The sequence below is a fragment of the Gymnoscopelus microlampas genome, assembly GCF_963454915.1.
Source record: "Gymnoscopelus microlampas genome assembly, chromosome: 12".
NCBI classification, from domain to species: domain Eukaryota; kingdom Metazoa; phylum Chordata; class Actinopteri; order Myctophiformes; family Myctophidae; genus Gymnoscopelus; species Gymnoscopelus microlampas.
In genome coordinates this window covers 34098008-34114700 of record NC_139949.1, presented here as the reverse complement: position 1 = coordinate 34114700, position 16693 = coordinate 34098008, and the positions used below count along the sequence as shown (strand labels likewise).

General features: G+C 43.3%; 2 protein-coding genes across 2 annotated transcripts in view; one reads left to right on the top strand and one right to left on the bottom strand.

Annotated features, from left to right (window-relative positions):
* The first annotated feature begins 1053 nt into the window (after window positions 1-1053).
* Window positions 1054-9033, top strand: LOC311057704 (uncharacterized protein). The gene is made up of 6 exons (XM_084074739.1): window positions 1054-1311; window positions 1512-2698; window positions 3216-3443; window positions 3765-3875; window positions 4774-4984; window positions 5196-9033. The coding sequence occupies exons 2-6, from the start codon at window positions 2453-2455 to the stop codon at window positions 7226-7228; spliced, it is 2829 nt and encodes a 942-aa protein (XP_083930865.1). The 5' UTR covers window positions 1054-1311; window positions 1512-2452; the 3' UTR covers window positions 7229-9033.
* A 796-nt stretch (window positions 9034-9829) lies between these two features.
* slc23a1 (solute carrier family 23 member 1) overlaps window positions 9830-16693 on the bottom strand; it is a gene marked incomplete at both ends in the record, with an annotated part of 13684 nt that continues 6820 nt past the window's right edge. Inside the window, 6 exons of the mRNA XM_084074263.1 lie at window positions 9830-10164; window positions 12888-12983; window positions 13614-13757; window positions 14631-14760; window positions 15450-15555; window positions 15965-16112. Coding sequence (XP_083930389.1) covers window positions 9830-10164; window positions 12888-12983; window positions 13614-13757; window positions 14631-14760; window positions 15450-15555; window positions 15965-16112 — 959 coding nt within the window. The remainder of the gene's footprint in view (window positions 10165-12887; window positions 12984-13613; window positions 13758-14630; window positions 14761-15449; window positions 15556-15964; window positions 16113-16693) is intronic.

The following is a 16693-nucleotide window of genomic DNA, read 5'->3' as shown; positions in this document are numbered from 1 at the left end:
ATAGCAGAGTGTCTGAAACCTGCTCTCTGACACCAACACTCTCCCTGCCTCTGGTACACACACACCAACACGTTCTCTCTCTACTTTAAGACTTTAACAGCTTTAAGACATGCTCTGTCTGCTACCGAGTTTGACTTTTGACACTACCTCCTGCATGGACTGAGGCGCACTTACACATGAACTATTAGGTTGTACATTGTCGAACTTTGACCGTTAAGGACTTTTTGCGAGACTGTACTTATATTCATTCATATAATTCAGGGGCGATAGATGCATAGTGATAGTCCTAGACTGTATGCCGTACGTTCACTCGTTCACTCACTCATCTAGACATCCAGTATAGATGTCTGGAGCCAGCAGCTCAGTATTCTATCACATCAATTGTGGTTTGGTTGTTGTCTCTTATTCCTACCTGTGCCACCCCTGTGTCTCATTCTCACTGCTGTTGCTGCTATGACACCTGAATTTCCCTGCGGGTATCAATAAAGGTTTGTCTTATCGTATCTTATCTCATCTTAACTTATCTTTTTTGGGGGCTTTTATGCCTTTATTGATAGGACGCTGACAGGAAATGGGGGGAGAGAGATGGGGAGTGACACGCAGCAAAGGCCGTCGGGATCGGGACTCGAACCCGTGACACGCAACTGCCAGGCTATACTGAGCCTAGGTGCCTGGACCGCTACACCAACGGCCCAGGCTTTAACTCATTATCTTAATCTTATTCTAGCTGATCTTATCTTATCTAATGTCGTATCTCTACCTCTCTTGACATTCTACCTTCCTTCAACCTGTGATCTGATACCAACATAATGTCTCTCATTCTCCTTTTCCTCTGCCTCTACCTCCCCTCTCTCCTCGCTCTCTAATCACTCACTGTATCTCCTATCAACAACCACGTCTATTTCTCCGTCCCTCCCCCTGGGTTTTCTCTCTCCTCCTCTACACACACTCCCCCTCTCTCTCTTTCTCTCTCCCTCGCTCTCTCTCTCTCTGCTCTGAGGAATGTGTCTCTCTCTGCCAGGCTTGTTATTCCACTGCCTCTGCAACCTGCCAGCAGTCAACTTCCAGAGGCTTCAGCTCAATCACAGCGGGATTATTTTGTGCCGCACCTACTGAAACTGAGCACAGACTCAAGCCCCATCTTGGATCAGTTTCAGATCAGAGTGAATTTTGGGCTGAAACTCTGCTAAAACCTTGAGCTATGGGAAAATAAATGATGGCGACAGAAGTCTGACCAAATTCCTACACAGTGGACACAACTTGGATGAATACAGGCATCATGGGAATCATGCTGGCAATTTGGAATAACAGGCAAGTGAAGAATGATCCAGAAAATGTATGCATTCACAGGCAAACTTAAGAATTTAGACTTCAATTCTTCTGAGAAATCGTAGCTCCAGCAAGGCAAATGTCTCTGTTGAGTGCAGCAGACCAATTACTCCAATGACAACAGAAACTCCAGACAAAACTTATTTTTACTTTATTTATTCACCCTGTGGTGTTTTCAACAGGCACTGAAGTAGACGTGGATGTTACCGTATGTGCACAAGAACTGGGCCTTCAGGGACATTAAAAACCTGATCTGTATGTGAAGTGACCTTTCAGAGCCAGATTCAGATTTGGGGGACAGAGACAGAGAGATTGTGAAAAATAGAATTTCCTTCTGGCTGTGCTTTCGATGAAGACTTTTCTGTGAAGGTGGTGCCGGCCCGGGTTCACATGGTGCAGTCTCTAAACCCGGGACTCTCCCCGCTGAAACACACGTGACCTCTCTTTACTGGAATACACACACAGTCATTTCATCTGATCTGCAGCCTGTAGGCAACCCTCTTTCTAGGTGCTTCCACTTCTTAGTAGAGACGTTTACTGTAAACAGGGCTATTGTGTGCCTCAGGTTTATTTTTCTTCACTAGAGAACTTGCCCTAAACAGGGCCACTGAACATTGTGCTATATAGCCTGCATACTGCACTTCGAAGATCCATAACATTAGCTCGGCAGGCTGTGTAAGCAACCTTCAGAGGAAAGACTCAGGTGCCATTGCTGTGTTCAAGTCCACCCTGGTCCACATCTGCCAGGCCCTCCTCCTCACAGCTTCTCTTCATCCTACTTTCCGCCTCACACCAGGTAAGACTAGTCCTTATTCAAAGAGAACTGAGAGAGAGAAACGCACGGAAAGAAGACAAGACAGTGGGTTATACACCCTGTAAGACGAATAGAGTGAGGTTCAGAGTAGGTTCAAGAGGATTTAGAGAGAGAGAGAGAGAGAGAGAGAGAGAGAGAGAGAGAGAGAGAGAGAGAGAGAGAGAGAGAGAGAGAGAGAGTAAAGTTAGAGAAAGATATAAAGGAGAGTCAAGTAGGTGAGAAAGAGAAACAGGGGGAAAGGAGACACTGAGTCAAGAACAGAGAAAGAGAACAGAGAGATAGAGTGGTGTAAGAGAGAGAAGGTGGATCATGACCAGTAAGGTAGGGACAGTAGGAGGAGGAGGAGGAAGAAAAGAGGGTGAAAGGGAGTTCCGTTTCCTCAGCGCTCACCGCTGCCCTGACGTGGACCGGCTGTCACACCAAGTCACCGAGACCAAAGCATGCCCCACTGCCACTGATAACATGCAGGGAGAACCAGAGGACATACAGGGAGATCCTCTCGACATCACTGTCAAGGAGTGGGACGTCCACAGCAACAGCAACCGCAAAGCCCAGGTCAGAGAACAGAATTATAGGACAGCTATTTCTTTGGCAAGTTTGTTCTCTCTCTGTCTCGCACGCACGCACGCACGCACGCACACGCACGCACACACACACACTACTACTACTGCTATGATACTACTACTTTCAGGACCGTATAGTGTACAGGTCAAGGTTTCAGAGTCTTACCCTTAAAAACTGTGTCCATAACAAATGCATCTTCACATTGAACCAACTGTCACGAATGCCCCCATAGATTGATTATTTCCACTTCCATGTTTGACACTAAACACAGTGTTGCTATCTATGAGTGGAAATGCTATGCATTTACTGTATTTCTTTGAAAGTGTACATGTATGTCTTTACATATCTACTTAAGAGTATACATATAAAAACATACCACATGGGTTTAAATATATCTTCTGTATAGCCTGTACTGGATAAATTGCTTCATCCTATTTTCTGAGTCAACTGTTTTACACAGAGGCCTTGATTGTGTACGTAGCCCAAACCTGTGTCTGTGTTCCAACAGAGCTCCACAGAGGCCGACTACATGGAGGTCTACTCCGGCCGTCGCTCCTCCTCTCGCCCCTCAGCGGAAGATCAGGAGGAGGAGATTACAGATGAGGGCAGCATCAGCGACTGGTCAGAGGAGGATCTCTCCCTCCACTTCTCTCCCTCCGTCATCCTCTCATCTGAGGAAGAGGGTTCAGACGTGGACTGCAGCTTTGAATGCGTGGATGTGGCCATGGGGAAAGAGGTCATTCATTTTGTTATAATAATGTAGAAGTACTTTTCTTTGGAAGGCAAAGCAAGGCAAGTTTAGCAATTAAAAGTGCTTTGCACAAAACATTAAGCGTTAAGGCCTTAAGACACAGATTTAAGAGAGTGCAAAATAAACACGTTATAAAAGGACATTTGAATACAAAAGAAGTGCAATTAAATAGTCAAATTAAATTACAGTGCAGAATAAATGATAAAAGTGTATCTGTACAGTCCCAGTTATAGCGTGCGTACGATCTTCTATAACATTATATTTGACTGCTTGCCTTTTAAGTTGATTTTGTTCCCTGTTTTCCAGGCAAATGGTCAGGAGAAACCGGGTCAGAGGATGGTTCCTAAACGTCAGATTCAGCTGAGGAGGAGGGACTCAGAGGAGAACATCAACCCAGCCAACGAGGAGAAATCTGTGGTACTGTACTACCTCTTATGTTCTGGTGTTCTCCTCTCTCTTTTCTGTAAAACTCTGTCCTTCTCTCCGTCCCCCTCACCCACTTACTGGCTCACCTTCCCACCTTCTTCCCGACCACCCATAATCCATCTATCAACTGCCCATACTCACATGGTGGCCATTGGGCACTTCCCCCAGTAAAAGGGAAAGAGCTAAGGGGGACATGGCAACCAATGAGAGCAAAATAGTCAATAGTTAATTCTGGAGAACAGATTACATCGAAGCAGAGGAGGGAGAAAAGGAGGGAGCCAGTGGGACAGGGAGGAGCTAAGGGCAAATGTCAAACAATGGGCCCGATTCACCCATATTTTGAGTGTAAACAGCTTTATGGTCTTAAATGGGGGCATGGAGCAAACTGTGATCGGCACATATCAGGAATTTACACACCCCTTTGTGAATTGCACGTCGGTTTTTGCTTAGAGAAAATACACCCTCCTTTAGTCACGTTATTTACACGTTGTTTACACTGATATTTATGATCAGCTTAGTGAATCGGCCCCATTAATGACTGCAAAATATGATCATAATTCTGTACTAGTGAAATACCGGTGTCAGAGTACCTTTTACCTGAGTGTTTAGAGGCCTGTCTATGACATCAGTCATCTATGCCAAATATGGACATCTCCATATTTGGCCAAAAACGAGGACAGTCACAGCTGTCACACAGACAGATACACAGACAGACAAACAAACAGAGATGTGTGGAATATTCTGTATATAGTCTGTATATAATCTATTAAATAATATAATAAAATCTAATATTCTATTGTAGCAGCAAGAGACGTTATGTAAAAATCTTGATTTTGGGCTGTTTTGATTTTGGTTGAGCAGGTCACATATTATAAATAAAATGTTCCAGGTCAAAGAAAAGGAGGAAACCTGTGAAAGGGGAGGAGCTAAGGGAGAGATGTCAACCAATGAGACGCATTCCCCTCAGCCACATCATCGTCCTGAGGGGTTGTTACGGCAACACAGCATGCCAGCCTCCTTCCACCAGCGCTCGGTGGCCAACCCCGAGGACAGCCACAACAACAGGGTTTACAAGGGCATAATAGCAGGTGCCACTCAAGGTGATTAAAGGTTAATTTTGTCCTGGGAATGTTTACAGAGCATGCCTGCTCTTTCTCAGGATTTCTTGGGCATACAGTCACATTTGCAACTACAGTAATAGTAAAATGTCCAATGTTAATTTCTCACATCAAATGATTCCACTTGAATGTTAACATTTGAAAGAACCATTATTTCCACCCGCTTGATCTAACCCTGTGTCCTACTCCCTAGGGTTGCCTGGGGTTGTCCACAGTAAAAGTAACCCGCGGCAACGGCTCCAAAAGTCCTTTTCGTTGGACGAGACCAAAGCCAAGATGGCCTCCTGTATCATCAAGAGTGTCCTGTCCAAAAAGATGCAGGTGGAGCAGAGCACCGTCGCTCCGTCAGATAGTCACAACAGCTGTAACAAATACACTAACTCAGTCAACACCTGTTGTAGCAACAATGTGAAAAACTCAACTGAGCCAAGTTCCAACAACACCAAAAACTACCTGCAGTTAGCTTCTCAGTCCAACTCCACTGATGTGACCACTCAGCCCCTAGAGGGCCAAAAGAAACCTGTCGTTAGACAGAGCTCAGGTACTCTACCACCAAGCCAGGGGGGCAGGCCGCCTGAAGCTAATAGCCACACACAGCCTGGAGACCAGGAAAGGGAGGGGGAAGGTGGAGGAGAAGAACTCAGGTTTCCCAGCTGCCCTGGGGGTAAAGCGACCAGTGGCAGTGTATTTAAAGCCAAGGCTCCGGTTCACGTGGTGAGGGACATGCGGAGTTTGGTTAAAAACACCTACAACCTGTCCTTCAGAAACAACAACACTGCTGCCTCATCAGCTATGACGACAGACAACGGCATTGGTCAGAATCACAGTCCACCTTCGGTTATGTACAAGGTGATTGGCCAAGAAGACAGTCCACCTCCGAGCTACCAGCAGGCTGTAGGGGTTAAAGGTCATGATGAAACCATAGCAAATAGAAGGGGATCTCAATCAGGCCCTCAGCCATCACTTCCCATTTCTGCTTCGAGAGGATATGTTGCCAGGGTAACTGCAGCTCTCGGCCAATCACTGGAGAGAAGAGAGTGTGAAAGATCCAGTCATCCAATGCCAGAGCAAAGAAAATCCAGCCAGCCAGCCATGTCTCAGACTGAACAGGAACCATCTAATCAGACATGGCCTAAAGCCTTGTCGAACATGCTGAGCAAGACACCTACCATTGACCAGTCTACGGAGCCCATCCCATCAGATTCTGGTCCAAAGCAGAAACCTCCCCAGGCAGAGACCCCAAACTCCCGTCATGCTGTTCCCAGCTTTATCTCCTCTACACTGGACTCACAGCAACCTCTCCCATCCAGCTCTAGTCCCTGTCAGCCCCAGCAGACCATCTCGCCTCCTACATCCCAGGGACAAAGGCATATCCTAGGCTTTCCTCCGCCCTCTGCCCCTGGCTGTGTCCTGGCCACCTCTGGCCCAGGCCAGCCTCTCATGCCCTCTTATTTCTACACCCCCAACCCCTTGGCTGGCTATACAGCTGCTCTGCAAGCTCACCTGGGGAGTTACATCCAGGGCCCTGTGAGCTATATCCAGGCTCCTCCTCCCTCCCAGGCCCAGCTATCACAAACCCTAGTCCAGGCCCATCCCAGTTCTACCATCCACATGCTGAAGAGGACCCAGTCAGAGGAGAAGCAGGAAAGAACAACACCAGGTGTTTCCTCCTATCACCCAGATGGCTACAAAGGTCTCATTAAGTACTCTCCTCCTCACAAGAACAGCACAATAACATGTCAAGAAAACAAGACCAGCAAAGTCACCCCTGAAACACAACAGCAACAGCAACCACAGCAGCAACAGCAGCAGCAGATTATGTACAACGTACAGGGTTTCCTTCCCACAAATGCAGGGGGTGAATTCCAACAGAGTAGGACACAGTTTGTGTACCCTGGCATGGCTCCCTCTCCCGCTGCCCCTGGGGGCCTCTACAGCGGCCATGCAACCCGCCATGTGCTAGTGGACCCTGAGAGTGGCCAATGCTTCTACATGGACATGCCTCCCCAGCCACAGAGGAAGATGTTGTTTGATCCAGAGACTGGCGGTTATGTTGAAGTTTTCCTCCCGTCTTCAAACCCAGCCCCTACCACTACAGTCCTGCCTGTAGGCTGCAGGGCGGTACCCTACCATCCATCCCTGGCCATGTCTGCCCTGTATGCCCCTCAATACTTACCGTTCACTCTGCAGACACCAACAGTAAACCTCACACACACAGCACCATGAGAACAAGCCCACTGCACCCGAATCTAAGGTAATATCAACCAGTGAGTTTTGAGCCCAAAAGTCAGAAAGACAGATTTGCGGATACAATACTTATTCGAGGAGTATTGTGTTGTTTAATGTATTGATCTTGTTCAATGTACTGGATCCCAATTACAAATAAGAACCACTTCCTAAAAATGCATGCGCACAGCAGAACACTTCCACCCAAGGCAACCCGAGTAAAAATGGGTTTGCAAGGTTTTATCGAACTATAATCAGCCTGCTTACATTCATTTACTATTGTGGTTTCATAGAATGCAGATGTAGCGGAAAAGATTACTGTGGTGTAACCACAGGTCTATGAGCCGACGAAGCCCCGCAGGGCTCATCTGATGGAGGGACAGAGTCGACGACGTAGAAAGTTTATGCTGATAGTCTATCCCTTCTAGACTAGATTATGTTTGTGCTTGTGTTATTGCGTTGTCTTTCTTTGCACAAAACCTACTGTGTCCACCTCTCTCTGCCTCACCTCGCACAGTGGCGTTATTTAATGAGTGATATTTTGTGTTTTTTCATAGCTTCTTTTTTTACACTGATAATTTTATATTAAACATGACTTCAATGTCTGATAGCAAACATGGTTTACTGTGATAGTCTCACACCTGTATTACAAAATGCTGTTTAAAACAACAGAGTTTGTTTTTAGTGCTTGTGAAACTGACAGGCTGTTTATGCACATGCTGTAAGGAAGCAGGTTGCAAATACCGGCAGAACTGGAAGATGACCAAATTTAGATTACACCCTTTTCAATAAAGAAAGCTGACCTTGAAAGGAAACTTCCCCTTCATCAGACTTTGCAGCCCTGACTGTGTGTTAGCTTTCAGTCATCTGATAATTTACTTTGAAATTACACAATATATTTTGTTTGTAATGATCTCATTACGATACTGTTATCAAGTTGCTTCTCGATGAGGAGTGTCATACACATACAAAAATGTACTAGACGATAAAATCATTTCTGATGCTCAAATGATTCATAGCACTCGGAAGTCAGAATATGAATATAGTATACAGTACACATGAGACACCACGCAACGACCTCATTGTTACATTTCATTGGCACTTATAATGTAAACAGTCATTTACATTCAAAACACAAAATTGTTTTCGATTAAACTATATACATTTACTTGCCTTTTAGTGTCACAACAGCAATGCCTCAGTTTATGATTTTGTAAAAAATAATAATTGAAAAGCACTAGTAGACTATAAATTATTAAATTTTTACACACAATAAACATATTAAATTTAAAATTGAATTTTGTCTATGCATCTTTTTACACATCCAGCCCTATTTGTCTGTGAAAGAGAAATCAGGCAGTCAACAATGAATTCTGCACGATTCTGCACGATTATCCAGCTGGTGTCACAGCTGGAGAATCGAAAAATTACAGTCATGTAATTTTGATTATGCTTTCACAGCTACAGCATGGTAATACTAATTTGTTTATCTCAGTAAAAAATAAAAGAAAAAAATATGTATTGCATACAAAATACATAAAGTAAAAAAACCGGGATCACTCTTTTGTGATTCATTATGATCACAGATTTATTTTTATTTCATTTTTTTATCCCTCTTTGTTTTCAAAATCTCAATCACTGCCAATATCTCAGCTCAGATTCTGGTTATCATACCATTTGAACAAAGAGACTCCATTTTTGACTAAAAACGTTTGTAAGTAATTGGTCCCATCTGTATTCAAGCATAAACACTTTTCAACTGGGACATCTAAAATTAATGTTGTAAACCCATACCATGGAAAAATATGCATCATATATTTTAAATATACAAAAAATATCTATAAATCTATTTGGAATAAATCTATTTTGGAAAATGTAAGAAGACATTATTGAGTGGACAAAACATACTTGAAAATACACATGAAATATAAAAATATAGATTATCATCCGGGCATTTGTCGCTGCCCAAGGTTCGATGCGAGGGCAACGATGAATGCTGGGTAATAATTTGTTTATCACGTACCCATTATCACGTACCCATTAGCACTCATTGTGTTTGCATTCACAAACACAATGAAAAAATAGCATTTGATCAACAATTTAAGTTAATAAATTAAAACTGGCAGTGAGGAAATTCCCCGGCGAACAAAATGGTACAGTCCGTAGTCCCGCTGCGACTGAGTGTGTAGGCATATGCTCAGCACAGCACAGAGATATGTTCTTTGTTGTTACCAGGTAGGTTTGGTTCCTTTGCACATGGATAAACTCCAGTATCTTCTCAGCTGATAATTTGACCAAACTATCATTGCTTTGCCACTTCAGCTGTGCTGAATGATCAGCTGCTGTATAATCCCTCGGGAAGACATGGCTATAGCTGCTGTAACAGCCCTAGGGACTTTAGCTGACCAATCTGCCAAAACATATAACCTTTATCTCTATCTATCTATCTATCTATCTATCTATTTATTTATCTATCTATCTATCTATCTATCTGGATATTCTATAGGAATAGTTTCCTGAAGAAGAGTAAACAGTGTGCGCATTATTACCAGAGTGTGGATTTCATTGTTTTCTTGATGTCCGCTATTGATCCCTGCAGTGCTATACTTTAGTGCACGGCATACTAGAAGCATCCACTTCCTCTGTTTCCTCTCCACATCGTCCTACGTCTCCAGCTCCTCCTCCTTCGCACTCCTCCACATCATGTGACTCACTGGTCGTGGTGGTGGTGGTGGTCAGAAACAGCTCCTGGTAGCCCTGGAAGCTGGGGCAGATGGGGATCCAGCGAAGCCAGCGGGCTCTCTGCACCATGCCCATCCCCAGCGGGAAGTCGTAGGTGGTGGAGACGGTGGCAGAGGTGGAGGCAGAGCCAGAAGAGGAGACGGAGACGGAGACGGAGGACTCGGTAGATAGCAGGCCCCGCTCCTGTCTGGTGCCTGGATTCGGGGGTTAGTGGGATAAGGAAGAGACAGGATTTTAAGGTCAAAACCAGTCACTTAAATCTTTCGTTGAGAGATATGTTGCCATCTTGAACAGTGTTTCAGCATACACTAAACAGAAGACTAAATATTCCGCATTCTGTCACTATGTGTTATTGATTAGTCCTGTTCTAAACTAAATAGAATCGTCTAGAGATAATAGCCTAAAATAGAGTTTAACAGTTTGACTGTGCACTTAGCTATCTATGTATGTCATTTAGGTGTAGGGTGAGCTGGAGGTGAAAATGTGAGCTTGCAGAATTTCCTTTGCACCACACAAACCACTGCTGAGTGCGGGAGCGTCCTTGGGAATAACATGGTGAGTGGCTACTACAGTAAATAGATACTAATTTTCAGCATTCATTTAAGCTACAAATCATAGACTCTCTTGACTAAGCACACCATTTGAGAAACCTCACGTAGTTCTCCTAAACATATCACCAGCGTTATGTAAGACACCCACGGTCAGGTAGAAACTTGAGATTGAGACATATGAACCTCAGAATACCTGACATTCATGCAACGCAGACATATTATCAAATTTGCAGACTGTAACATGAATCCTCATGTACAGCACATGACATGTTAAGTACTCTTATGATTAGACTATATGAAGGTAACACACACACACGCACACACACAAACACACACAAACAGCGGTTGCCCTGGGTGACAGTGTAGAGTGACAGATTAATGTCATAGTGACAGAAAAACACAAACAGAGACGGACGGGGGACAGAATGGAAAGAAAGAAAAAAAAGAAAGAAAGAGAAGAATGATAATGGGAACAGCTGATTGATTGAATTGATTGATGATTGAATACTTTATTAGCAGTTTGCAAAAAAAAGCACAGGAAAGTACAGTTCAATACAAGGTCAGCTAAGAGGATTTAAAACCCAAGAAAGCCTATGGCTTGTTTCCATCGGAGTCCTTTGTACTCAATTCATAGAGAAAGCTTGTGTGTGTGTGTGTGTGTGTGTGTGTGTGTGTGTGTGTGTGTGTGTGTGTGTGTGTGTGTGTGTGTGTGTGTGTGTGTGTGTGTGTGTGTGTGTGTGTGTGTGTGTGTGTGTGTGTGTGTGTGTGTGTGTGTGTGTGTGTGTGTGTGTGTGTGTGTCAGAGCCATGTGTTAAGACAGTAAAGCTCTGTCTAACAAACAGCAGAAGGGAAAACACTTTGGTAAGTTCATGGGTCAGAGAGACGCACAGACTGAAGAAGTTGAATGACAGTGGCTGATGGTCATTGTGAAGCAATGGTTACTAAGACGTTAAGAGAGGCGTGTGACTGGAAAGCTAATTTGATTTCAAGAGGAGAGACATTGTGAAAGAGTAACACTCAGTCCCCCTCACCTGGGGAGCATATCCCCAGGAGCTCCAGTGAAGCCGCTCAGGGGTTGATACCCCAGTCTTATACAAATTAACATTTGATTTTTTTTTACGTTAATTTGTCTTTTTGTATTAATTTTATTATATATTTTTTTAATTTAATTAGATTTTGTTTTGTACATATGTACAAGTTGTACATATTTGCTTTGCCAACAGTGTACTGTATACCTGTTATACACTTCTGGGTATAACAGAGTGGCCTGGTTAATGGAATGGTAATAGAATGGCTCATTATACATGACTATATGAGGGCTTCATTGATCATCACAATAGGTAAACCAATGCACAAACACCTGAGTTCTAATTACTAGGACAATAAATATTACTATCTTGCCTAATTGTCCATTAAATGGAGTACTCTATTCGTAATTCAAATGACCTGGCAAACTTTAACCTCTCTTCAGTAACTCGATTATGTGTACTTACAGCCTAACGCATATACAGTATTTATAGCTGTGGTTGTGTGTGTGTTGCTACATTAGTGCCCATGTTAATACTAAAAGTGTGTATAGTGTGTGCGTGCGTGTGCGTGTGTGTGTGTAATGTGTTAATAAGCTGAGAGAGACAGACCACATAGCTATGATTCCAGGGACAGTGTTATCTATTGTGTAGATAAAAATAATCTACAGTAACTATGTGTGCATGCGCGCGTGTGTGTGTGTGTGTGTACGTGCGTTTGCAGCAATGCGCATTTGTGCATTCATGAATGTGTGTGCGCAAGTGCATGTGCTCAATTCTGTGTGGTATAAGCCCATGTACTAGCAAGTGTGCATACAATCTGTGTTTATGACTTGCATGACTCGCATGCATGTGCCTCTGCTCAAGGTTCAATGTGTTTAGTGTCACAAGCGCTGAAGCACATACCATACAGCTTGCAGCAACATTGCAGGCAATTCTTGCACTCTAAGCCAGTGGTTCTCAAAGTGGGGTCCGGGGACCCCCAGGGGTCCTTGAGGGAGTTCCAGGGGGTCCCCAGCTAAATGATGGATAGTTAGAAATGGACCCTTATGGGTCTGTAACTCTGAGAGTGTACAATGGAACACATTTGTACACTCTCAGAGTTAAATTAACATAGATTTTACCATGCCATGTCACACACCCTACAGCTTACAACGCATCACAGCGTGACGCATTGTGAGCTTTAAGATCTGCTATTTTTCAGCTATTCTTTGACAATTTTCAGCTATTTTCAATTCCGTCCATTAATACAATGTGTGTGTGTGTGTGTGTGTGAGTGTGCGTGTGCGTGTGTGTGCGTGTGCGTGTGCATGCGTGCGTGCGTGCGTGCGTGTGTTGTACCAGGGATAGTGTTGTCCAGGCAGAAGGCAAGGAATCCTCCAACAAACATTTCAGTGGTGAGGAGAACAGTCAGGATCTGGTCTAACTCTAAAACTCCTACGCAAACACATGAAGATGGAAGAGCTTTGAATCCATTTACACACCAACCACAATCCACCCTAATATGTGAGAAAGTTACACCATACCAACACGACAACAACACAATGGCTGTCAATTAATCATTCAACAAAAAATGTATCAAATATTATTAGTTTTTTGCAAACAGATAAGTTGTTTTTGTCTGCTGGGCAATGTTATTTCAAGATGTTAGCTTGGGTTCAGATAACTTGCGAAGAGCATTTACCATAATTCTTATTTTACTGTCAATATATGGTCTGAAGTAATTGCCTAGATTAATTAGGTGGAACATGTATATATAGATTTTTTTTTTTAAATCTTTAGCTGCAATCCTTTAATTGTATTTCCTGGCATGAATGCAGAACTTGTTTGACATCACTGACAAGCTGCAACAATCTGTCAGCGTCTTCTATTGCATGTGGTAACATTTGGTAGCACTGATGAAGGAAAACATGGAGCACGCCATGACTTTCTTTAAATAACAGATAAAGATACATTTAGGGTGACACCTTACACACAGACTGCCCTCAAGCTGAGTACAGACAGATGGGTAGAGAGTTCACGCACAGATTGTAACACCCAGATTGTGTGTGAGCTTGTATGTCATACCTGTCTTGATGCTCCCGGGATTTTTCTCCAAGTGGTTCGGAAGCATGAGGCCAAAGAACATGGAGAAACCAAGAACAAACAGGTTCCTGGATGAATTCAAATCTACAGTCTGGAGGTTGGACAGCCCGACTGCTGTGATCATACCTACAGATCACAGACACACTTTATGAATTCATATAAGTTACATTACATTACATTACAATATAACAGTGTCTTTTTCTCAGAACAACAAAGAATGGGCCAATGCTCCATAGATGAAGTATCACTTCATTTTAAATTATCTTACAGCCTTGATTGATTTTATAATATGACTGAAAGCTCTTTTGCTAAAGGGTTAAATATGTTTAAGGTCAAGCTCTCGGCTCTATCAGTGCTAAAACTGGTCAGTGTAACCAGAAGTATTTACAATATTATGGCTACTGGCAGGCCTTTTCTGTTCTGCTTACCAGCCTAATGTGGCCTCAAGAGGGAGCTACAGTATACGCTCTCCTAAACCACCATCTGACAAATGTTAGGTTGAAATGGAGCATTTCACCTTGAATTTACTGTACACCAACTACATAAAATGTAACACGGTTAACATCAGCACAGTTCATAAGACAAGACAGCATGCTTTCCTTTATGAATGTTTCGATCATCTTTGTGGAGGAGCTGATGCTTCTTCTGTGTCACCGTCAGCAGATCAGAAATGTTATGGGATGTGGTGGAAAGCTGATTTCCAACGCTAACAACCAAAATCTGACCAGCCTGTGAACATGGAGTTGTTGCTGACCTCTGCTAGCGGATATATTATTAAGTAAATAGAGAACAGTGGCAACTTTGAAAATGAAATGCAATGTTGGCCGATTTATTGTGTTAAAAAGAATCAATGCATGACAACAGGTGTTTAGTCAGACCTAGTCCACTCCAGTCTAAGTAGTTTCACTCAGGCCAGATGTGACTACTTAAATAAAATAAACACACCACCTACAGCACAAATTATATTATATAATTTTTTCCCCCTAAATATCAACTCACCAAATAAAGTGCAGAACATCCCACCAAGGATGGGGTCTGGAATAGAAGCGAACAGAGCAGTGAACTTCCCTACAGTTCCCAACAGAAGCATGATAGCTGCTCCATACTGAACTACCCTCCTGCTGCCAACCTAGAGGAGAGAACAATGAAGGACAGTACAATACAGTAAATGTTACATGCACAGGAGAAGATTTAAAAGTAGTTGATTTTGAACTCCAAAAATATAATCAACTGGTTACCAGACAACATCACAACAAGTTGTCAAGTTGATACTCGTTGGTCAAAATGCAAAATCTAGAGTGGTGGTAGTAGGTGACTTAATAAAGGTATAGTCCACCAAAACAGTTCAGTTCGGAAGGGCTCCCCGAACCGAACAAACGTTGTCTGTTCTGATGTAGTATGCATTGGTCTTTTGGCTGCATATGAGACAACAATCAGAACTTTTACATAAATGTGTATTAGGAAGTGGCTGGGATGTTGTAGCTGCATAATGGCTACAGCTAGCAAGATAGAGTGAGCTGGGTTTGACATTAACACCATATTGTCTCTGTTGGGTTGAAACAAAACTGGATCAAAACTGTGACTTTTCAGGATTCAAATTCAAAAACAGCAAAAGTAGCTGCACCGCGTTTCGAGCTTGTGGATCTGCTACTTACTGTAAGATACTTTTGTTTGATGCTGGAGTATGATCAAGCAAGGCATTCATTTGCGACAAACACAAAAAGTTAAAATATGGAGATAAGAGGTTTCTGCCCGACAGCGACGATATATAAACACAGGAACACTTTGACTGTACAGGGGAGGTGTGGCATCAGTTACCTTGGTGATGCCCAGCACACCTATATTTGGGCTAGAGGAAGTGGATCCGTTTCCTGTTCCCAAAAGGCCTGCGATGATACAACACACACCTTCAGTGAAGATCCCCCTGGTAACAGCACAACACAACAAGCAACAATAATCAACAATGAGATGACACAGCGGCAACAGCAGTTCACAAAATAACAATAACAAAGACAAATAATACTGTGTGTGTGCGTGTGTGTGTGCGTGCACCTGTGGGTGTGTGTGTGCGTGCGTGTGTATTTCTGCGTGCATGCATGCGTGATTGAGTGTGTACTTGTATCACTATATTTAAGGCCAGATAAGCACAACTTAAATGTTTTATGGTTGATTTACAAGCTCACAACATGCCATTTTTGGCTATTTTTGATGCCGACCTAAAATATTGATTTCCTCACAAGTATGGTAATACAAACGTGTACTGTATGTGCAAGCGTGTGTGTGTGTGTGTGTGCGCAGTCTGCGCACATGTGTGTATGCCAGCAGTATCTGACCTGTTGATGGCATGGACGGGAGGGGGTTTGGCTCCAGAGAGACGAGCACAGGCATAGTAATCACCGATAGACTCCACGATACCCGCCAGAGTGGCACTGAACATCCCCAGCACACCAGCTACCGTTATCGTTGGCAACCCCCACTGACCTGTTGGCAGTAGGTAGGATGTGGGAGGGCATGAGTGGGAGAAGCTTATTTTCAGTGGCGTGCACAGACATTTTGAGGGGCAGGTGCTCAAGTAAATTATACTTTTTTTGGTTTACTTTGTCTGCTCTTTTTTCCCTCTACACCTATACCTCTTTGCCAAAAATAGCAGATCTACAAGCCCACAACGCCTCGCAGCGCGAGGCGTTGTGGGCTTGTAGATCTGCTATTTTTGGCTAAAGTTCTCCTCAGAAAAGGGATGCTAGGTTTCGAGTGGTTATGGTAAAAAGAAAAATCATATCACATAAAGATTTGGCGGACCCCCTGTAGTAACTCTGAGGACCCCCTAGGGGTACCGGACACCCAGTTGAAGACCCCTGCTGTAAACTGAAAAAAAAAAAACTTTTTAAATTTTTTTTCTCAAAAGGGCACTTCTGGTCAAGAGGGCAAAGGGCAGGTGCTCTAGCACCACCTAGAGTCTATCTGTGCACGTCCCTGCTTATTTTACCCATTTCTGCAATGACTTGATATTTTTCCAGTTCATGTGATACTGACATGTTTTGTGATATTGGGCTACAATAAAA

Excerpts from the sequence above, each read along its gene's own strand:
- LOC311057704 (XM_084074739.1), top strand. The coding sequence starts at position 2,453 with ATGACCAGTAAGGTAGGGACAGTAGGAGGAGGAGGAGGAAGAAAAGAG. Across the intron at positions 2,699-3,215 it reads ACAGCAACCGCAAAGCCCAG|AGCTCCACAGAGGCCGACTA; the intron begins GTCAGAGAACAG and ends GTGTTCCAACAG. Across the intron at positions 3,876-4,773 it reads CCAACGAGGAGAAATCTGTG|GTCAAAGAAAAGGAGGAAAC; the intron begins GTACTGTACTAC and ends AAAATGTTCCAG.